This window comes from Xyrauchen texanus, chromosome 37 (assembly GCF_025860055.1).
Source record: "Xyrauchen texanus isolate HMW12.3.18 chromosome 37, RBS_HiC_50CHRs, whole genome shotgun sequence".
Lineage (NCBI taxonomy): Eukaryota > Metazoa > Chordata > Actinopteri > Cypriniformes > Catostomidae > Xyrauchen > Xyrauchen texanus.
The window spans coordinates 11,846,916-11,870,453 of NC_068312.1; the positions used below are offsets into that span (position 1 = coordinate 11,846,916).

General features: G+C 38.5%; 2 protein-coding genes across 8 annotated transcripts in view; both read right to left on the reverse strand.

Moving 5' to 3' along the window:
• LOC127630614 (vinexin-like) overlaps window positions 1–13,922 on the reverse strand; it is a 64,107-nt gene extending 50,185 nt beyond the window's left edge. Inside the window, exon 1 of one of the 7 annotated variants that reach the window (XM_052108234.1) lies at window positions 2,842–3,072. The gene's annotated coding sequence lies outside the window, so the exon portion shown is untranslated. Of the gene's footprint in view, window positions 1–2,841; window positions 3,150–11,897; window positions 11,981–13,775 lie in introns of those variants that run through there. The other 6 variants (XM_052108231.1, XM_052108228.1, XM_052108229.1 and 3 more) reach the window with 6 other exon arrangements.
• Window positions 13,923–15,065: 1,143 nt separating this feature from the next.
• On the reverse strand, window positions 15,066–18,462 carry LOC127631280 (E3 ubiquitin-protein ligase NEURL3). The gene is made up of 4 exons (XM_052109351.1): window positions 18,411–18,462; window positions 17,247–17,747; window positions 16,883–17,032; window positions 15,066–15,604 (listed from the first exon to the last, which is right to left on the reverse strand). The coding sequence occupies exons 1-4, from the start codon at window positions 18,427–18,429 to the stop codon at window positions 15,447–15,449; spliced, it is 828 nt and encodes a 275-aa protein (XP_051965311.1). The 5' UTR covers window positions 18,430–18,462; the 3' UTR covers window positions 15,066–15,446.
• Window positions 18,463–23,538: the final 5,076 nt, after the last annotated feature.

Sequence of the window (23,538 nt, forward strand, 5' to 3'; positions counted from 1 at the left end):
GCGGGAACTGGCTGAACAGCCAACATAACATTAATGACACACAGCGGCTGCATGTGTTTCTCTTTCTTTTGAACTGGTTCCTCCAGCTCGTCTTTATTCACCTCCTGGCTGATTAGGGTAATTCAGCACTTGGTGTGCATCCTCATGGCCTGGCTATGCCTTCCTCCTTGTCACAGTCACTAAGGCTTTGAAGTGACCACTGCCTATCTAATGGGAAAGACACCAAAGTGTTGGGGCCCAGTGAGTTTGCAGATGTTTTCACTGATTTAGAGTCCTTGAGGTCTTAAAGACAGAGGCTTTGGGGCCATTAAAGTCATTGGAAAGCATGTGTAGAATTTTAGTAAGTAAATTGTTGACTATATTGGTAAATCCCAACTGACTAGTAAGAGCGTTTGCACACTATTCCCTGATGAGTGATTAGATGAACTTCACCCTGCATCTCCATATATTTTCAGAACGGTATTTGGAAAATGTCCTGAACGTGGACTGGTTCGTTTGTTGCACTGGATAAGATTGACCATTCCATTATGTAGTTTATATAAATACATCAGCAGATATATATAATCAGCAGATTTGTTCAAGAGTCACTTTCTGTGCTTCTCTTTTCAAAATTGACATGCTTGAGATTATATCTATTCATATATGCTACTTATACTCACAGAAACTGTATAAATACTGAGACATACTGTGACTGATTATTTGTGTGACATCATAGTGAATCATTCAAATTAATTTGTGAAAATCGCAAGTAATTGTAAAACAATTTCAAATACGCAAAAGCAATTCTTTCCAATCTCTAATTGTATCTGAATGAGTCACATAAATAGTTTGCCACTTTGTTTAACAAATGAAGGTGAATTCACAAGAGAGCTTATCTATTTTCATCCTGCTATCCAATCCTTCTAGTCTTTTAAGTTATTACTTTTTCATTACTAGCTACACTCAGCCCTCTCTCTCTTCCTCCGTCTCATTTGCTGTTCTGTTGCTCTTGGTCTTGATGAATGCGAACAGACACCATACAAGGATCTGCTGTGTCTGTTTACAATCCCTGGTTATTATATGATGCACACATTAATCTGACACAGGCCCATCTGATCACCATGTATGGTCCTGCATTGCTCTACTCAAGGGGGATTAACTCCACAAAGAGTTTGAAAGTGATGAGCCTAAATGGGCTCTTCCTCAATGGTTTTTCATATGGCAAAGGGCAGAGACACTGTGCACATCTAAAATCAACTACATCCTTCAATGCATAGCAGCTATGAAACACTTGTTTGGACCTATTTAAGAAGATCCTAATCAGTAAGACATCTCCATAGAATATCTGATGGGTGGAAGAGCATTCTGTCAGCAGCGTGTGAGATCCGGGTTCTGATTCCCCTTTGAAACCAGGAAGTAATTGTGCTTGCATAAACGAACCAACGTGATTCGGAAGTTGCATTTTCCCCTTTAACATTCATTTTTACTCCACAGTAAAAATGGTTTGAGGCTTGGGTTGGTGGGTTCAGTTTCTAAAATATGAATTCCTCTTAACTGTATTACAGCCTGTATGCTGAAAACAATTAGCTTCACAACTCACTTTTGGCGAAAAGATTTACGCATTTAATTTATGACAAGATTGAATCAAATTGAACTGTGTAATGTTTAAAATTTATTTAGTCAGTATAATTTTTTGAAATGCGTATAATTTAAAAATGTACATTTTTTATATATATATTTTTTTTTGTATAGATATAGTGACTGATACACTAGACAAATCCAGTCTTTTTTTATGATTTAAAAAAAACAAACATTTTATCCAAACTTGTTGCGGCATTCCATGCATCAAATCATAACATCAAATCACCTCAGACTAGTAATATTTTTTCACCTTTATGATGGCATATCTTTATTAATACAGATATCTGACAGCTACACCAAGCTTAAAAACTAGACAGAATATTATGGCATATATCAAACATTAAAACCAATTTTAAAATATTTTAAAAAGAGGCATTTTTTTACATTTTCTGAGAAATGTATGCCCAAAGCCCTGGTTTATTTCTGACCCTGCCTCAAACTGAATGAATGTACAGAATATTCAGCATGATCACACAGGAAGTCACCGTGTTGTTTCCAAAAGTTCTGGTACCCCAGGATCGGCCACATTATGACGACTTACTGACTAACGGCATCTCCTATCAGACGTTTTTGCATCGGCTCCTGTATGTTTACATTCTGTGGAGCACACCGATTTTAGCAAGAGAAAAGTCAACCTACAGTTTCCAATTTTACTGTGTGATCAGTCTGGAATATTTGTTTGTTCTGTGAATCTTGCCTATGTAGAAAAACCCTTTGTAAATGGATAAAAGCTAGATACGTGTCACAGATGTCAAATTACAATGGTAGACATATCACATATCAAATGTAAACAAATCACACCGTTCTGAACAGGCAAATTCATCAGAGGCAAAACCACAACTGCCTCACTGAAATCAAGTTACGAACATGTGCCACTTTAAGTATTTTAAAAAGAATTTGAGACCAACTTATTGATAACACATACTGAGAAATAGTCCAGCAAAAGCAGAACACCATAAAAGACTTCACATGTTTGGCTTCTCCCTCCTTCCCTGCTTTGGAAAGACTTAGACAAATCTCCCCAAAGACTCTTAATCCTTCAAAGAGAGCTAAGAATCAAGGGGTAGTGCTGTGGGGCAACCACTTTAAAGAATCCCAATCAAAGCCTGAGGCAAAAAGAATAAACGAGTTCTGGTTTACATTATCATTTTACAGAATTTTACTGTGTTAGTAAACTCAACTCCAACAGAATGAAGACTCTCAGATGGAAAATTAACTCACCAGTTTGCGTGGGTGTGTATGTGTGTGTGACAGTAATGCCACGCACAGATTTCTCAGGATGACACACACAATTCCCAAAGCGCCGGTTGGTGTGCTTTGTAGAAGATAACCCTTCAAAAGCCGCGTGCTCGTTCTTTTTTGTTTCTCTCTTGTGACACTTTCTCTGTCTCTCTCACACACTCGCTTTTGCTGTCTATTTAACTTGTGGCACACACATGCTCTCTCTCTCTCTCTCTGTCTCTCTCTCTCTCTCTCTCACTCACTCACTCTCCACCAGTAGAGGACTTCCCAGTTGACAAGGGTTGCTGTGGTAACATGTAGACCATGTACAGAGGCCAGGGTAATTTTTGACTATCTCCACTAAAGAGAATTAGAATAGGCAGTGAGCCTTTTGTGGCTATAAGGTGATATATCACAGCATGGGGTTAAAGAACTGTGAATAAAAAAAGGCAAAAACGTTGCCTTAATGCTCTTCCTTTCTGTCTTTCCTTTCCTCCCACCGTTCTTCTCTAAGTTGAGCCATTAGAAGCCACTAGTTATGAATGTCTGGCCATATATGGCCAACCAGAAAAGAGAGAACATTCCAAAAAGTGACATAAACTGGAATTTTGTTTGTCCAAACAGGGAATCAACAAAGTGTCAGAGCATGTAAACAGTGGAACATACCCTTTTCAGACTTCTTAAACCAGACTAAACTGATATGATGGTCTTAGCTGGTTTAAGTCAACATGGCCAAGTGTAAGGGCAGCTAGCTGGTATGTCATAGTTGTGCAATATGTGTAAACCTCACTCCCCTGACATCAAGAGGCTAACTATCGATGTGATTAAAAACAATCTATATATTAACAATCAAATACGTTCAAACATAAACTTATTCAAATTTGCAATGTTAATCCTGAATAAAATGCACTGCATCTAACTTTAAAAATATATAAATGCTAATACATACATATTACTTTCTGTCCTCTTCTGAAAAACTGTGCCAAAGTATCATTAGGGTAACTGTAGTTTGTCACTGTACAGGTACAAAGAATTTCCTTGAGAAATTATGAGTTGTGACACAGAAAGAGAGATTCCTCATCAAGACTTCTGTATTGTGCAGGTAAGACTTAGACACTATCAGCCAGAAATAATAATAAGAAATATACACTCACCTAAAGGATTATTAGGAACACCTGTTCAATTTCTCATTAATGCAATTATCTAATCAACCAATCACATGGCAGTTGCTTCAATGCATTTAGGGGAGTGGTCCTGGTCAAGACAATCTCCTGAACTCCAAACTGAATGTCAGAATGGGAAAGAAAGGTGATTTAAGCAATTTTGAGCGTGGCATGGTTGTTGGTGCCAGACGGGCCGGTCTGAGTATTTCAAAATCTGCTCAGTTACTAGGATTTTCACACACAACCATTTCTAGGGTTTACAAAGAATGGTGTGAAAAGGGAAAACATCCAGTATGCGGCAGTCCTGTGGGCTGAAAATGCCTTGTTGATGCTAGAGGTCAGAGGAGAATGGGCCGACTGATTCAAGCTGATAGAAGAGCAACTTTGCCTGAAATAACCACTCGTTACAACCGAGGTATGCAGCAAAGCATTTGTGAAGCCACAACACGCACAACCTTGAGGCGGATGGGCTACAACAGCAGAAGACCCCACCGGGTACCACTCATCTCCACTACAAATAGGAAAAAGAGGCTACAATTTGCAAGAGCTCACCAAAATTGGACAGTTGAAGACTGGAAAAATGTTGCCTGGTCTGATGAGTCTCGATTTCTGTTGAGACATTCAGATGGTAGAGTCAGAATTTGGCGTAAACAGAATGAGAACATGGATCCATCATGCCTTGTTACCACTGTGCAGGCTGGTGGTGGTGGTGTAATAGTGTGGGGGATGTTTTCTTGGCACACTTTAGGCCCCTTAGTGCCAATTGGGCATCGTTTAAATGCCACGGCCTACCTGAGCATTGTTTCTGACCATGTCCATCCCTTTATGGCCACCATGTACCCATCCTCTGATGGCGACTTCCAGCAGGATAATGCACCATGTCACAAAGCTCGAATCATTTCAAATTGGTTTCTTGAACATGACAATGAGTTCACTGTACTAAAATGGCCCCCAAAGTCACCAGATCTCAACCCAATAGAGCATCTTTGGGATGTGGTGGAACGGGAGCTTCGTGCCCTGGATGTGCATCCCACAAATCTCCATCAACTGCAAGAGGCTATCCTATCAATATGGGCCAACATTTCTAAAGAATGCTTTCAGCACCTTGTTGAATCAATGCCACATAGAATTAAGGCAGTTCTGAAGGCGAAAGGGGGTCAAACACAGTATTAGTATGGTGTTCCTAATAATCCTTTAGGTGAGTGTATAAATAATAATTGAAAACATGGTACAAATGAAAGCTATTTTCTATTTTCTTTTTAAAAAAAGTACAAATACTCTGTGTATGTTAGGAAGTAGAGAATGATGAGGCTTAAGACCCAAACGCAGAGATTAAACTAAAGGGATTTATTAATACAAAAGCAAACACAAACTCCCACAAGGGGGGAAAATAATAAACATAAAGTACCCCGTAGGGGAAAAGTATATCCAGGTTGTAGGGCTGAGGTAACAGGGGTACTAGGACCGACTGTACCGAACAGGTGGAATCAAAAACAGGACCAACATAAACCGACCAACAAGACTGCAAACTGTCACAGGACAGCACACACAAGGAGACTAAAATAGGGAGAAATCAACAGACAGGGCAGGTGTGACTAATAAACTAATAATGGGCAAACAAGGAGGCAGGGTATGATGCAAGACAGAGAGATACATGGCGATACAGAAACAAAACAAAGCCAAATGCTCTCAAAAGACAACAAAACACCAATATGGCTTGAGAGCACATCGGCAAGACAGTAAGGTAATATACACTCATGCCAACAGAACAGACGAGAGAATATGTAGCCATGGCAAACAATGTGAAGCCACACATTCCCACACTAAAAAAAACCTGAGCGTACATAGCGAGGCAACGCCAGACAATGCACGCAACAGGCGACAACACAAGACAGGACACCTGTGTGAGAGTTCGGCCACACACAGAGCAGACACCTCAGACCGAAGTGACCGAACCTCAGCACAACATGAAGACAGCTCGTGCAAAAAGTGAGCACAACGTGCGTCCATGGTTGCAAGAGACAGACGTAGAATATTGACGAGTGCATGCTGTCAAGATGATGAGCACAATGCACTCATGCCAATACAAGACAAGACATGGAACATGAGACCGAAACGAACCAAACAGAAGGGGCAGGATCCAGACACCATGCTCCGGACATGAGACATGAGACAGACCGAAAAGCCCACAGCAGAGCCCGAAGCAATGTGCTCAAACAAAGACAGACAGAACATGGAGCATGATGGTCCAGATCCCAACACAGACCGAAACAGAAACAGGGTCAGGATCCAGAAACCATGCTCTGGACATGAAACAAGATGGAATGAAGAGTGAACGGCAGCGAACTCAGGGCAGAGGTGGGATCTGGCGGCCTTGAAGGCAGCTTCTAGGGCAGGGGCAGGGTCCAGCAGCCTAAGGGCAGCCATGGGGTCCAGGACAGAGGTGGCACAGTACTGCGCGTTGGCTGCTGGACAGGGCGCAGCGGATTTGGCAGCAGCCGCTGGACAGGGTTCAGGAGGGAGTGGCTCAGGGGGTGGAACTGTGGAAGGCTCAGGCAGCGGAGCCATGGAAGGCTTTGGCACATGCTCGTTGACCGTGGCAGGCGTGGGCGCTGGCTCATTGACCGTGGCAGGGGAACGGCCTCTGTGGCTGTTGGCTGTGACAGGGCAATGACCTCCTTGTCCGTGAGCACTGGCAGGGACTGGTGAATGGCCTCCGTGGCCATGGGAACTGGCAGGGACTGGTGAATGACATCCGTGGCCACGGGCACTGGCAGAGGCTGGTGAATGGCCTCCTTGGCCATGACCACAGGCAGTTACAGGGTAACGGCCTCCATGCCCATAAGCGCCGACCGTGGCAGGGGAATGACCTCCGTAGTCGTGGGCACTGGCAGTGAAAGGGAAACAGCCTCTGTGGCTGTGAGCGCAGGCAGTGACAGAGAAACGACATCCATGGTTGTGGACACTGGCAGTGGCAGATAAACGGCTTCCATGTCTGTGGACACCGGTAGCAGCAGGGGTTTGGCCTCCATGGACATTCACGATGTCAGTGACTGAGCGGTAGGTGCCTTTGACCTCCTCCTCTTCTGGGTGGTGAGATGCACAGCTGCTGTAAATCTAAAACATCTCCAAGACATCTGCTGAATGCCATTTTGACATCCGAGAGGAAACGTCTTATAGGCATATTGCAGATGAGCAAACAGCCTAAAGAAACATCTTTTAGATGAAATGGAAAAATCAAATAGATGTCAGGTTAGGGGGTCTGGGTATCTCAACGAGTGAAGATGCTGACTTTCATCGCTGGAGTCGTGAGTTTGAATCCAGGGTGTGCTGAGTGACTATTGCGCCAACCCTCAACTCAGAATGCTATTCAAACCAGCCCACTTGGCACCAACAATCATGCCATGGTCAAAATCACTGAGATTCCCATTCTGATGGTTGATATAAACATTAAATGAAGCTCCTGACCCGTATCTGCATGATATTATGCACTGCACAGCTGCCACATGATTTGGCTGATTAGATAATTGCATGGATGATTGTTGGTGCCAGATGGGTTGGTTTGAGTATTTATAACTGCCGATCTCCTGGGATTTTCACACACAACAGCCTCTAGAATTTACTCTGAATTGTGCCAAAAACCAAAAACATCCAGTGAGTGGCAGTTCTGTTGACAGGAATGCATTGATGATGAGAGAGGTCAACAGAGAATGGCCAGACTGGTTCGAACAGACAAAGACTAGCGTAAATTAGATAACCTCTCTGGACAATTGTGGTGAGAAGAATAGCATTCTGAGATTAGGGTTGGTGCTGTTTTGGTGGCATGAGGGGGACCTACACAATATTAGGCAGGTTGATTTAATGTTGTGGCTGATCGGTGTATGAAAGGTAGGCTATTTTACTTAAGCTGTTTTAACTGTGTGTGAATAAATGTGTGAATTTTAAAGAGTGAATTCTTGACTACATGTTGAACTCTTTTACACATGCATGGGTGATATTTCCCACAAGTCTATCTAGGCCCCACTATATCTTGGGGAGCCAGATATTTCTTAATAATTCAGTGGTTTGGCTTGGTAGAACAAACCAGTCCTAAACGGTATAGTCTTACAGTGTGTGTGTTTGCACAGTAATGGGTAGAATAGCTGTTTTTGCCAAACACCAACCAGACTATTGCAAAAGAGAGGGTGGGAGACAAAAAAAAACATTCACAACTGACAGTTTAAAGAGGAGGAATGATGAGAGGAGACCAGATGAGAGAAGATGAGATAGCAGATCTAATAGTGGACTGTGCAGAAAATTTCAATGTAAAGTCACCACATGTAAAACTTAATAAAGTTTTAATTATCGATTTGTTTCTTACTCCAACCTAGCGATTTGCTTCAGAAGCCATTAATTGATCGACTGGATTCATGTGGATTACTTTTATTCTGCCTAAATATGCCAGAAGCCTGATGGCGCCATTTATTTACATTAAAAGGACCTACAGAGCTTCAACATTTTTCTAAAAATCTTAATTTATGTTCAGATGAAGAAAGACAGACATACACATCTGGTATGGCATCAGGGTAGTGAATAATGAGAGAATTTTCATTTTTGGGTGAACTATTCCTTTAATGTTGTTGTGTCGGTTGGTTGGGATGCTCAAACAAACAGAGGAATGTTTTGAAAGTGCCACAGATCCACAGTGTTTTGACTTATAATCTCTACATGTTAAGCTTGGAAAGGAGAAAGTATTTTAACATAGACAGAAAGACACACATCACCTTATGTCTGAGACTGAGAAATACATGTAAATCACTGAGAGGATGGGGAAGAGTAAGTAATTAATCTGTGTGAATAGAGGAAAGGAGAGAGGGCTGAATAAATGAGAGGCATGTACATTTGTGTTATTAGTGGCATTTGTTCAGGATTGATCTCCTGCTGCGAGCGTATATTTGTGTGTGTCAGTCTGACAAAAATAAGACAAAAAAAATCCTGAGATGTGGGAACAGCTTAACCCTTAATTGCATACCTCAGGTTTATAGTGACCCACGACCTCATTCAACCCCCTTTTACCTCATCCATTTTTTGGAGTTTTGCACTCACTTCTTTAGTATACCTCAACCTTTCTATTATTTTAGTAACAGTGCAACAATAAAGGGCATGGGAGAACACAGGCTGCTTTTTCCAGCAGGATACAACCTGCTGTAGTCACAGATTAGGACTTTGCAAGATGTCTGGAAAGTTAAACCTCTGTGGCAGCTAAGTGCTGTCATAATTGGGATGGCGTCACGCTGTACACTTGTGGCATCAACTAAAGGGCTTGCAGTTGCTTCATGGTAATATTTTCCCTGTGTTCAAATTTTTACATTTGTCGGACATTGGGACATTTTAACAGAAAAAAACTGGTATTTACTAGATAACGGAATCCCTGGTGTACACATACATATTATACATTTCGTTTGTTACTCAAATTAGCACTGGTGTTTCAGTGATTGACTTGATTTACATTTTTCATTGGTGTTTGACGAAGAAGCATTGATGTGAAAGTAAACTTTTCAAGTAAAATACATGAACAGTATCATATGGCTATCGCCAAGGTGTACTACAGAAATTATTTGTTGGCACACTCAAGTTAATGTAGGCCTGGATACATGGATCGGTGTTGGCTCTGATGCTGACATTTATAACTGTATCGGGTATCGGTCCAATGGGCCCGATTCAAATCCAATACCATGTTTTTGTCCTATACCATGTGATTGTCATTACAGTCAAGCTCCAAAAATGGCATTAAAGAATAAAAAAGCACCATTAAATAGTCCATATGACTTGTGCATTTTAAGTCTCTTGAAGACAAAAGATAGCTTTGTGAATCTCAAAAGGCTGTGTTTAATAAATAAATATGTAGTCTGCATGAGTAGCCTACTTCAGTTGATGAGCAGTGCTCCGTTGTCACGCATGTGCGGGCTAATGATGCGCTACTGTTTTCTACTCTCAGAGTGGTGCACAACATCTGAGTACCACACTACACACAAATAGCATCTCATATGTAGATGCTTGATAGTTCGGTTCACTTATAACATGCATGGAGATCAGAACTGGAGAAGCAATTAACCTGAATGTTCAGTCAAATTAATTTAAGAAATTAGGACTGAAATACATTACTATTGTATAATACAATTCTAATCATATTTATTATTATTGCTGCTGCTGCTATTATTAATAATTATATTTATTTTTTATTATTAAATTACTTGATAGGGTTTCACAAAAATAAATGTGATTAAAAATTGAACTGATATCCTATTACAACTGAAGTGAACAAAAGAAAGCGATCTAAATCCAGAAATCAAAGTGCAGATACAAGTGGAAAAAATGTGTAAAGAGACTTTCATTGGAATTACTTTCATTTTGCTGCTGCATTATCCAGAAGACTATTTCAAAAATCTAGTTTTTCTTAATAGGCTACATATTTATATATTTATTTTAATTTTCTCTATTTAATAATGAAATAATGTGTAGTTTGAGTTTTTTTGTTTCTTTACACATAAGAGTACTCACAATCAGTTCCACAAAGTGAGGTATAGATATTCTAAACTGATTAAGAAAAGAAAAAAAAACAATACTGGTATCGTATCAGGATCGGTATCTGTTGAGAGAAAAATTGGTATTGTGCATCCCTAGAAGTGCGTAGCTCAATTGTTTGACAACAAGTTGTGTCTGGTAAAATTCTCAGTGTGAAAATAAGGGATCCCACTCATCATTTGTTGCATCATCTTATAATATAACAGAATTGTCCTGAAAATGATCTGAAAATGTTACACTTTTCTGGGCATTTTGTAGATTAATTTGTGATGGACATTGTCTAAGTGTCAGGTTTTTATTTTGTTGCGACAAAGTTCAATTCTGCTCTGAAAATTATTCAAACAAACCAAATAGAGGGAAGGATAGGATATAAAAGGTAGCCTACTGTTTTGTTTTGTTTTGTTTAGTTTTCCTTTCAATAATCCCTAACAAGTGCAAATCCATCCCCTGAAATATAAATCCTAAGACTGAAAAGATTTGTCTGCATAATGTAATTATCGAATCAGTAAAATTACAGACAACGTGTTGCACCAATAATTACAAAATGTAACTGAAGACTCATGGGATACTCTAAATGCCAGCTAACCACTGCAGCAATAACAGCATGACTCAAGTGTTGCATAAGAGAAAACTTGGTTTACCACAGTGATAAATATTTACCCTTGATAATAACCAGACCATGCCACTAAATATCTGTACATACTTGTAAAATGTATCTAAAAGTAGCTTTCCGAAATCATGACATTTGTTTGTTCTTGAAAGTTGAAGAAGATGGGTGTGTGAGATGTATTAATTGAACAAGAATAACCCAAACCTAATCAGTTATTTAAGAATGTTCATCTACAAATGAAGTTTTATAGACCTTCAGTCCTAACCAATCAGATTCAAGTAACCCGAGATCGATCCGATAAAACAAATGCTTGTTAAAGTAATAACAGTACACATAATGCTCTTCTACACAGCACATGTGACTGATGTTTTAATGGATGAATGACCACTGTCTACCTGTCGTCAGGTCACTCCTTCAATGTAAGCCTAGAGGACTTCATTCACAGTTTTATTCAGAAATCCTGAGTCAGATTTCTTAGAAAAGTAATCGCGCACCACTCCTCAACAAGCCACGTGATTTGAGGTATCGTTCATGTCCATTACACAAACAGTGTGGAATGAGTTATGTGTCAAAATGTAATATTTAGTGCTAGGGGTTTAAACACTTAACACTAAGAACAAGAGGTAACATTGATGCTTGCCTTAGCAAGCACAACAAACAATGCAAAGACAAAATATATTGCTGTGTAAAAGAAAGTAGAGTGAGAGTCCGGTACTTACTGTGAGTAGACGTTTCCCTGGAATGAGAAAGGTAGAAAGAAACAGAAAGAATTACAGCCACTTGTGTGGGTTTCTTTTTTTTTTTAGCTAAGGGGGCGTTTGCACTTTTCTGCGATTCTGTGATTCAGCCTTTGTGTGTGTGTGTGTGTGTGTGTGTGTGTGTGTGTGTGTGTGTGTGTGTGTGTGTGTGTGTGTGTGTGTGTGTGAGTGATACACTGTTCTGGGCAAGCCAGAATCATACATGAAACTCTGAGTGTCTAACAAGTCCAATCCTCTGTAATAGTTTCCATCCAGTACTTACACACACACTCAAACATGCACACACACAATCCAAACATGCACAGCTGGAAATAATAGAAACTCCCATGCAGGCTGAGGAGAAACACCCTCTTGTGTTTTAAAATCAAAAGAACAAATGAGTGCATTTCCTGTCCCACACACACAAGCGGTCTTTTTGATCTGAAAATTAATCAGTTAATGGTTCACTGGAGGAAAACTTACTCCATTTCTCTCACTCTGACACTAATGTGCACCGTAAACGTATTTCTCCATTGCTATTCTGCCTGTCAAACAACTGAACACAGCTCGCAACCTCACGACCTCCTACAATTTAATCATATTGTCAGCGACAAACCTAAGATCAGCAAACTGTATTATTTGAATAGAAATTTAAATTTACTTGCGATTGAGAGTCTTCTGGGGATGTGCACTCTTTTCAGAATCAGATCAAATATAAGCAGAACAGAATGCGATGACACCCATTACTACCAAATAAAAACATTAACGTACTTCTAGCTCAGCTAAAGAACACTCACTATTTCCATTAGCAGTTTGGTTTAGTGGTCACTTACAGTATGTTCAGTAAATTAGAGGACATTTAAACTGCTGTGGAACAGTACTGACCATCTAGATGAGGCACTGCACATAAAACTCTCTATATTAACCATAAAAACACATTTCAAATTATGGCCTTGGGAAAGAAAACGTGTTATAACAAAAATTGTAATGTTCTGAGTGGTTGGCAGTGTGTTGCAGCATGGTTGTTAGGGCATTGCTAGGTGGTTACTTATTGTCCCTAGTCAAAGGAGCCCACTTCCAAGTCTCTATGATATTCTTGCATGATTTGGACAGCTCTGGACTGTCGTTAAATGTAGCATAAATCTATAGATATTTTTTCACACATGTCATTGTTTGACAAGCTTAGAAAAAGCTAAGAAAAGCAATTGGACCTCTCTTCAACGAGTCGCATAATTTGAGGTATCACTTACTGTATGTTTGTACAAATGGTGCAGTTATTCTGATGTCTGATTTATCTCACTGTGAAATCGGCAACAGTCGATCGAAAGGTCTGCTGCTGAAATTGGTCTGTGCTTATCAAAAATCGTACAACTGCCCCCCAATGGCCAAAGCTGAAAGTGTTGTTGAACAAACTGGAACGTGTGAGCTCCAGTTTTCAGATGAAATGTCCACAGTGTGGCACCAAAAGCGAGTCATATTTTTAGTCGAATTTCAACCTTAAACTTAACTGTTAGAGGAAAAATGCAACCCCCGAATTGCGCTCATCATTGTGTGCTTCCACTGGACCAGAACCAGTGCCTCTGAGACTGCCCGCAAAAAAAGCAACAAGTAGCATCACAGGAAATGTTTATAACTTTTATAACACAACAGATGAAAACAGGTAACTGCAAACTTACAAAACTGAAATGAGGTTTAGGATGGGTTACAAAAGAGACCATCTTTGAAGTTAAATAGAAAAGTTATCCAAGGTGGGAAATGATTGACTATATCAACTTAAGAAAAATTACAACAATTGTCAATGTCAAATAAAACAAAAGAACTAGAGTTACTCTTATTTATTGACCCAAGGATAACACTTACCGTGATGTACACCTGTGATACTCGTGGTTTAAGAGGATGTTTGTTTTTTAATCAAAATGAGCAAACCTTAAGTGTAACTTAAAAAATCTTCAGATCCCTCTGTCTCCGGCACTCTCCCTCTCTCCTTTTCTTTCTCCTCAGACTCTGTTCCTCCAGCCAAAATAAATATTTAACAGTCAGCCAACGTGATCAACAATCAAAGGTCACGTCCCACTCACTCTGCTTCTCTCCCTCTTCCCTTTTTCTTCTGTATTTCCCTCTTATATGACTAGGTCTCTGTTATTAAATGCTGCTGACCACATCTATAATACTTGTTGACCACTGCAAAACACTCCTGTGACAAGACAAGTGATGCACACAGGTACAACAGCAAAGATTTGCATTACACTAGAAGCAATTATTAAAAGCAAACACCAATGAAGTCATTTTGAGCCATTCCACTAATTACCCTGTGCACTAAAGATGAATCAAACTCTGGTTCATTTGATGATCTCTGTACTTCAGGGTAGATGAACCAATGAACCTTACCCTAAACTGTTGCCTTGTCAAAAGGCTTTCCTTGAGATATAAAGCATTTTGCTCTACATGTCAGTTTCTTTTTCTATTTCCATTCATTATGAATTAATTTACTTCTTCATTTAAATAATATAATAAAAGTGCAATCATATATTCGGACTATTTCAAAATTGTTTACCAAAAACGCTACATTACAAAAATAGGTCTACACTCATAATGTGTTCCTCAAGTCTGCGATATTCTTTGAAGCAAACAGCACAGAGTTTAATATCTGCAGCCTAGCAACTATGCATACAAACTAGCCATTGCCAAACAAGATATAGCACTTTCACTTACTGGTACACATTACATTTCTCACGCCCAAATCCGTAATTCCTCTGCTCCACCCTTCCTGGACATTTTCTAGTATGCTACTATTTTCCATAAAGGGGCGCGAGAGCCGAAGGACTCACTCACTTTTACATTTAGACACTCTGCATTGGCGAGCCTTTGGATATTATAATATGCCTCAACCAAAGTTTTGTACACTTGCTTCAAAGAACCTATAAGTGAAGCTGTCCTCAACAGGTAAGGTGGTTGCCGCAGGATATGGCGCTTTTAAAGACTTTTCGATTCAGTTGCAGTTTTTCTTTTAATCAATAGTGGCACCTAGCGGAGATATGAAGTACTGCAGGACGCTGAGGTGAACGCTTAAGAATAAAGGCTTGCAACGCTGTTAACAAAAATATTTAATACAAATTGTAAAAAATAAATAAAAAATAATATCACCTGTATAATACATATTTACACAAATATCTTACAACATAGATTAATTTAGTTCCAGTGGCAAAATGTTGTTCTTTTATACTAGTACAATCATGATTAAAACACATTTCAGATCTCTAAATTTTAGATACATACATACATGCATATATTTGGTGTATCAGATTGAAACAATACATTTAGTGAATCAGATTATAATGTGTATTTTTATATTTACGTTAACATTGAACATTCATTCATGTAGTAGGCCATGCATTTGTCCAATGAGACAAACTAAACAGAGGTAGTATTTACAAGAGAGGGGTGGTACAACATTTGTAGGGTGCAGTGAAAAACCTATATCCAACATAAGTACCACAGCAGTTCAGAAATGTATAAAATCCAACAACCAGGCTAGAGATCCTCGATGGAATATATGCGCTGGCGACACAATGGACAGGTCCCAAACATATTGTAAACCTTAATGGCACAGACAGTGCAAACACATTTATGACCACAGCTCAGAAGAGTGTCTGACACCTCGCTGTAGCACACGATACATTCCTCTGCTTCTAAATCAGAGGGAAAAAGAGGAAAAGATTAGGTGGTTAAACTACATGCATACAGTATAGCAGTCAATAATAACACTGTAACACATTTTTTAATAATAATTTTTTTAAGTATAGAAAATGGCTATTACTCCCCACAAACTTTGCTTTTGTGACCAGGACAGGGGGATAAAGACAAACCCTGGGCACCTCATTTCAACTGCGAGTACTTCAAATAAACTCCGGAAGGTAAGATTGTCAATTGTTGCTCGGAATTTTATGTTATAAAATTTGTAAATTGTTTACATTTTAAAAGTTTTTAATTTTTAAATGTTTTACAATTTCCAATGTTATTGAAAAAATATCTTTTTGTATTACTTTAGTATAAATACATGTTAATTTTGATTCATATGTTGTTGTTTGACTTTATATGAACGAAAATACACAAATTGGCCCATTTTCTCATTGGAAATAGGTACATTTCAAAATATCACTGTCCTGGTCACAAAAGCAAAGTTTGTGGGATTAATAGCCATTTTCTATACTTTTGAGGCATAAGCAATTAGGAAATAACACTTAATACCCAGGAACAAAAATTGTGTTACATAGTGTAATGGAACTACATGAACTTGAGTCAAGTTGGGCATATATTCTGAGCTAACCTGTCAAGTGGGCTATAGCAACATTTTGCTAACACTGAATGTGTGTACTAAGTAAACACTTATATGCATATTTCTTCAAAATGTAGTTAATTTTAGTGCTTACATACACACACACACACACACACACACACACACACACACACAAAACTTCAACCCATTGCTAACCCATAGGCTGTACATAATGCAATGTTAATGATTAATCGAAAATCCAATAATAGATCAATTAGGCTTATCCATCCTCGATTCATTAACTTCAGGACAAATGCACAATTGCGTACTAAACATAGCCTTAATATACACTGTATTAAACACACCGAACTAAGAATATTTTAAGAGGAAAATGCCAATACTTACATTCCTTAAGTGTATTAATAAAATTAGATTTAAACTAGGCTAAATGCACATATTAAGAGTCCTCCACATGTGTTTTGCGATATTAACTTTAACAATTAATCGATCTTTAATTTCCACAACGAGCGATTATGAAAATGTCTTGAAATTGACATCCCTATGGAGCATAAAGCTATATATTGTTTTATGTATGACCAGAAAATGGGCTTACACTGACATCATTTTCAAAGTTAGCGGTGTGAACATAATGGTTTATAACACTGTTTGTTGCCTCTTTTATTATTCTTACCTGTGTTTTCCAGGTGAAGGTTGCACTTTTGTTTACTTGTTCTGTTCAGCATCACTTTGTTGATGTCCTCACCATTGTCTTTAGTGCGTTTGATGTGTGTGAGAGCGGGACAGGACCTATAGGTGCGAAACCGACCCTTATACACAGAACCTATAACACAGATGAACAACATATACAGTTAGGTAATGAAAACTACAGATAGAATTAGGCTAATCATGTAATGATTCTAGACTAAATCTCTCCATTACAAACAAGTAGCTTTTTGTGTAGGGAAGCTACTTTGATATTTATCATGGAACTGATTGATTAGCATATTCATGCACCATGGTATTTAGATGGTACAATAAGGTAAAAGACCCCTCACCAAGCAGCAGCACTGCGCTGGTCTGTCCATAGACGTCAACAATCGCCCAGATGGGCCAGCGGGTATTCAGAGTGGTCGGCTGCGTGTATGATGTCCCATCAGAGCTCCGTATGCACAGATTTGCATACTTGTCGAGCCAGAACTCAAACTCTGATCCAGGATAACAGATGTCCTCGGCAACTCTAGTTGCTGCATTCTGCGGATATTTGGTTAAATCTGGGATAGCTAGTTGGGGTAAAGCTGTCAGTTCTGGTAAAACATTTGCAAAACCGACCCGCAGCGAGCCATGCCAATCCTTCACGCTGCGCTCGACCATTCGCAGGCGCACCCTCTCCCGTACTTTCACCGGGCGCCCGCTAAACACCAGACCGTTGCAGAAAGACGAGCCAACCCTGGTCGCCCGCCGACCGCCCTCGCTCAGCGTTATCAGTCGCCCCTTCACATGCGGGTGGAAAGAGAGCGATTCCAGGCTGCCGTACTTGTGACACACGCAGTGTGATTCTGGAGAAAAGAAAAGAGACTTGTCATAAGAGATTAATGCAAAGAGAAGATGATATATAGAGGTTCTTTTCTGTGTAATTCCCTTTCTTTTATTCTCTCTCTTTTTACAATGTATTTCACAGTCTGGAATAACCGCAGGGACTTCCCAATGTATCAGCAGCTGACTCATAGCGACTGCAATAGCGCTGAACAGCCACTAGAGGCCACTGTTCACTAATAAAGTGATTTTTAGTTATGGAAAGTCCAAGTGTAAATCGCATCACACGTATAAAGCTTTCCATTTTTACCTTTAAATTATACATATTACATAATCTATTATAACATTAGTTATTGGTTATTAAATCATATTAAGTATTATAAATAACTCAGTTTGTTTTAATTATTTTGTGATAATAGTCTACAATAATATAGGCCTATTTGCTTAAAATAAAATAAATAACTGTGTGCCGAACGAGCACAGAGAAAGTTAAATAAAATATCAAACAAACAAAATACGTATTTACCCTAAAAATGACGAATAAGCAAGCAAGCATTTTTTTTAACTTCATTTTGTCTTTCAATTTGCAAACAAATGTGACTTCCAAAACATAACAGGGCAACAATAACTCACTTTAGATTTAAGCTATTGCTTTCTCTTATGTATTAGGTATTTTCAATAGTTACCATTTGCCTTATTTGCCATCTTATTATCATTCTTTTTCTCTGTCGTGCTCCTCTTCCCTTCTTCAGTGAATCTGTTTCTGTAGTAGATGCAGGATTTCTTGCTTTTAAAATGTTTTGGGTCATACCCAACATTGCACATCATTGGAGGAGGATAAAGTAGGGAATAGAGGGAGGAGGGGCCTTGGAAATTTACCTTGCAAATGACTGCTCTGAACATGACTAACAGCTGTTGCTGTTGGGAGTTTTTATATGTTTGGTAATGCCTACATTTGTTGTGCTTAGATTAGGGAATGCAAAAAAAGAGGCTAATTCAAGGTAATTCGCCATTAATACAGCAATCAAACTTTTAAAGTCTTACACTGACAATACAAGGCCAAAATGGTCAAGTATATTACCACAGAATATAGGGAGACTGAGGCTAGTTGTCACACTTGGTTCAGTAAATTCAATGTCTGTATATACACATGCCTTAAAGTCTTTGGGAAAGGATACGCACTATGGGTAAGTTGGGGTAAGTTGTCACAAATGAGCATGCCTTCTAAGAGCCTATTATAGGCTTTTCAGCAATATAAAAACAATTAATAAAACTGTTAACATGTAAAATGGTAGCATACAAAATATCAAACAATCTTTTTGGCCACAAACGTTAAGATTAATACATTTATAACATTTCATATTTGCTCCAGTGAAAGTGAGACAACTTGCCCCGTCTGCGCAGTTACTGACATTTAGCCTTTGTGACAAACTGCCTGTGTGACAATCAGCCATGGTGCACCTCACACTGCAGCATGCAGCGAGGCTACTGTTATACCGGTATACTTTCATTTTTATTTCATTTGTTTCTCACCTCTGTGATTGATATCCCTCTTAGATTTTTGACATTTGAAAGAAAAGCTGTGGATCAAACAGCATCCTTTGACTGGAACTCAAGAGAACACAGATGCAATTGTAATGCACTCCAAAGAATGTGTAGAATTTGATGAAAAGATAAAACAATGTATTAATTTAATCAGTTTATTCAGTCATGCAATCTCTAAGTGGTTTCCGATTTGGACACCCTTTATCTGTTTTCTATAAATGGACACATTTCCTTTAAATTAACTCACTAACACAGCACACTTTGGTTTGTTTATTGGTGTTTTATTGACTAATCCAACATAATCATTAACGATACAATGTGCAGCATTTATTTTCACTTTCTGTTTGAATCATGGTCACTAGAATTTTGGAGTAGCCTATATCACCATGAAATAAATAATTGAGTCATTTTATGTAATATAAGCTTTGCTTGTTTTATTTTGAGGATAGGGCTATATTGAACACAGAGTAACACAGCACAGCTAAAGCACAACTAAACTATATGTTTTTCAATGCAGTACTGTAAATTATTGCATATCCCACCCTATTGTAGAATTGATATTCTATTGTTAAACCTCATTAAATCAAGACACAATCACAGAGGCATAATATTTTCCTTATTGACTTAGGAAAGCTTTAAGCTATGGGCTAAAGTCAACTCGTCAGTTGGTTTATTGTTGTTGATCAACAAAGTAGAGGAATTAGATGTAGTTCCTCCAAAAACAATGTGTGGTCAAAGTACGAAATATGCATGCTGTTCAGGGTTTAGGGCTTTAGCAGTTAATACCGAAAGAGTCAAAAAGAAACCAGCAATGTACGGTTGTGAAATATCTTGGCACAATGAAAACTCATTAAAAAAAGCTTACTACTGTCAGCAGTGAGTGGTTTGATCATAGAAGGTGAACTTGTACAAATCAAACACAAATCATCCCAAAGGTACTTTTACAAGGAATCACACTGACAGTTGGAGGGAAAAACTCCCGGAGATGTTTATGAGGATGAAACTCAGGATGGGGGTTGCCAAGACTCTTAAGGCTTGCTCCAAGTGTCCAAATGTTCATTTAAAATAGAATTTTAACACACAGTATTTATAATAGATTGTAATACATTTGTCAATCAATAATAAGGAATTATTGTAATCTGTTCCACTATTGTAAGATCCATCCTGTAAGGCAACATGAAATATGCTGATGATGAAGAACATCCTTTTTTTTGATGGCAGATGCTGGTTAATGATGGGTAACATGGCATTATTTATTTATGTAGACATTTGTGCTTATGCCCTTGACATGATCTGAAATGGCATTTGAGATATATATATATATATATATACACATGACACCCTATGTTGAAACCTTCTGGTAATTTGGGCTTTGATATTTTTAATTGTAGAAGAAATTAAAAGATTCTTAGAGAGAGAAAAAAACTTGAACAAACCGAAGATTACTTGTCTTGTGACACAAGCATATAAACATCTCCTATCCCATCCTGTTATTTTGTGATTTCACTGACTTCTTTCAGTTGACCTATGGTACAGCACTACTGGAATAACATCCACTTCTCATCCACTTTATGTAAACAATTAATGGCTCAACAGTCATGATATTAATCATTTAGATCTGATCAGAATGAATATGTTGTGATTTCTGCATTAAATTAAGAATTGTATCATGGCTTAAAGTTTATGACTTTGCCAAAGTTTTTTTCAGAATATCTATATTCTGTTAAAACACAAACAGAGAAGAATGGGAAACACACAATGGTGTGAGAGAACAAAAATTAATGCCATCAATGAATTATTTGTATTTTAAACCCATTGTATTTTTATTCATGCATCGAATAATTACAACATCTTAATTTCTTTGTTGACCAATTTGTTATTTTTTATTATTCCATCTAGATCTCACATCACTGGGTTTCAGTTTCTGAATGTGTGCATCAATAAAAAGTGTAGATTTATAAGGTCTACAATTACATGTATATACATGTGAAATAACATTTTTGTTTCACTTTGCAGAGGGTGTGGATGAAATTATTTAGCCTCTAACTATGATCTAAAATATCATTTAGATAATATCTATAAAGCATACAGTCTATAAAACACAAGTAATATGCTTGTGTAACAATGTAGACATTTCATGTGAAAGGATATTTTTGTTTCACTTCGCAGAGGGTGTGGATGAAATTATTTAGCCTCTAACGATAATCTAAAATATCATTTAGATAATATCTATAAAGCATACAGTCTATAAAACACAAGTAATATGCTTTAGATTCTAGTTTAGTCATGCAACAATTCAATAATGCAGAATACATACAAGGCAACTTGTTTCATAAGACATTTAGGTCTGATGAGAATATTTCTAATTTAGGCAACTTTGCAAGAGGCTAGAGGGCTTTTTTCAAATTTCAACATGATAATGGGTGACAGATCAAAATGCATTAGACCATTGTTGCCAGTGTTCCTTCATGCACTGATTAACAAGGCTTATATATATATATATATTCAAGTCAAGTCAAGTCAAGTCAATTCTATTTGTATAGCACCTTTCACAACACACATCGTTTCAAAGCAGCTTTACAGAAGATAAGGCATTAACAGACGATAAAACTGTTATGTCTATAATGTCGATGAGTCATCATTGTGTAGTTAGAGAAAATATGATTGTAATCGTGTTTAAAAATAAGTAATTAAATAATAATTGTATTATAACCCCAGTGAGCAAGCCGAAGGCGACTTTGGCAAGGAACACAAAACTCCATAAAATGTTGGTTAATGGAGAAAAATAACCTTGGGAAAAACCAGATTCACTGTGGGGGCCAGTTCCCCTCTGGCTAACATCATGAATATAATGTAAATATTACTAGTTAAAGTCATGGTTTAAAATGATTAAACTAAGTAAGTGTTAAGGGTCAGTGTTTAATCAAAGACTTTGTTTGAACTGTAAGATTAATGACTAATGTCTTTGAAGTCCATCCTGGATTAACTGCAGAAGTTCACAGATGCAATTGTCCTTATTAATTGGCTGGTAAAGGGATTTGTTGGCAATTGTTAGTCATATAATATATATTATATATATATATATATATATATATATATATATATATATATATATATATATGATTCCTTTTAAAAATATGAATGGAGAAGAAGAAAGACAACAATGTGAGAGATTTAAAAGACATGAAACATGAGATATTATAAATATAGTTCTTTGCATCATTTATGAGCTATTTGTCACTATGTATAATTTATAATCAACATGTACATAGCCTAACTAGAGATCTGAATATTTTCTTGTATATTTTTTTGTTTAATATTCAACAACTTTAACCAATAAAACTAATAAGCTCCTGAAAATATAGTCATTAGCTACAACTGCTTAAAATCCTACATATCCTGCACATTATGAACAAACTGCTTATGTACCTATTTAATGAATCTATTGCCCAAATCCCATGATATAACTGGCAACAGCCCGCGTGACAGATTCACTTTCTCTTTGGGATAGAATCTACAGCAGCAGATGATTTCACTGCCCAGGTATGACTTCAAGGAAGTCACATGGAACAGTTTATCTCAACCTTTGTTTATCTTTACCATGTGAGTAGTTTGAGTATGTAACACAGTTAAAGGATGGGCAAGGAGGAGGCGAGAACCGGCTTGTCAACATAAATCATAATTTTAATGAAAACTTAAACCAAAAGCATAAACAAACACACACGACGGACATGCCCGTAATTCTCTCTCTCTCGAACCATCGTCACCGGCCGCCTTTATCCCTCGCGCGCCTCATCAGGCTGATTGGGGACCGGGCGCATGATATTCCGACCCGGCCCCGCCCCCCTCCGCTCCACACTCCTCCCAGCGTTATCTCAGGCCAGGGTGCCACCGGCATGACGTACACCCCCCGCTATCCCGCGTCCCGCGTGGTCATCCCCGCCTTCCTCGCCCTGGGAGGAGACAGGAGGGGAAGAAAACAACAAAAAAAAATCGGCGAGGGAAAAGGCCAACACGGTGCGAAATAGAGAGAGAGAGAGGAGAGAGAGAAAAAGCTCACTCACCGGTTCTCTGATGTACCGTCGCGTGGTCCTCGAACACTTCTCCACACTCAGGCGGACGACAGCTGCTCCAGCCCCGGGCGAACTGGAGTGAAACCTTCGACCCCCAGCGGGCAGAACGCGCCTCTGCTTTTCTGGCAGCAAATGGGGACACTCCTCCGCCCCTGGCAGCGGCTCTACCGCTCTGGGCGGTCAGAGAGTTTGTTCC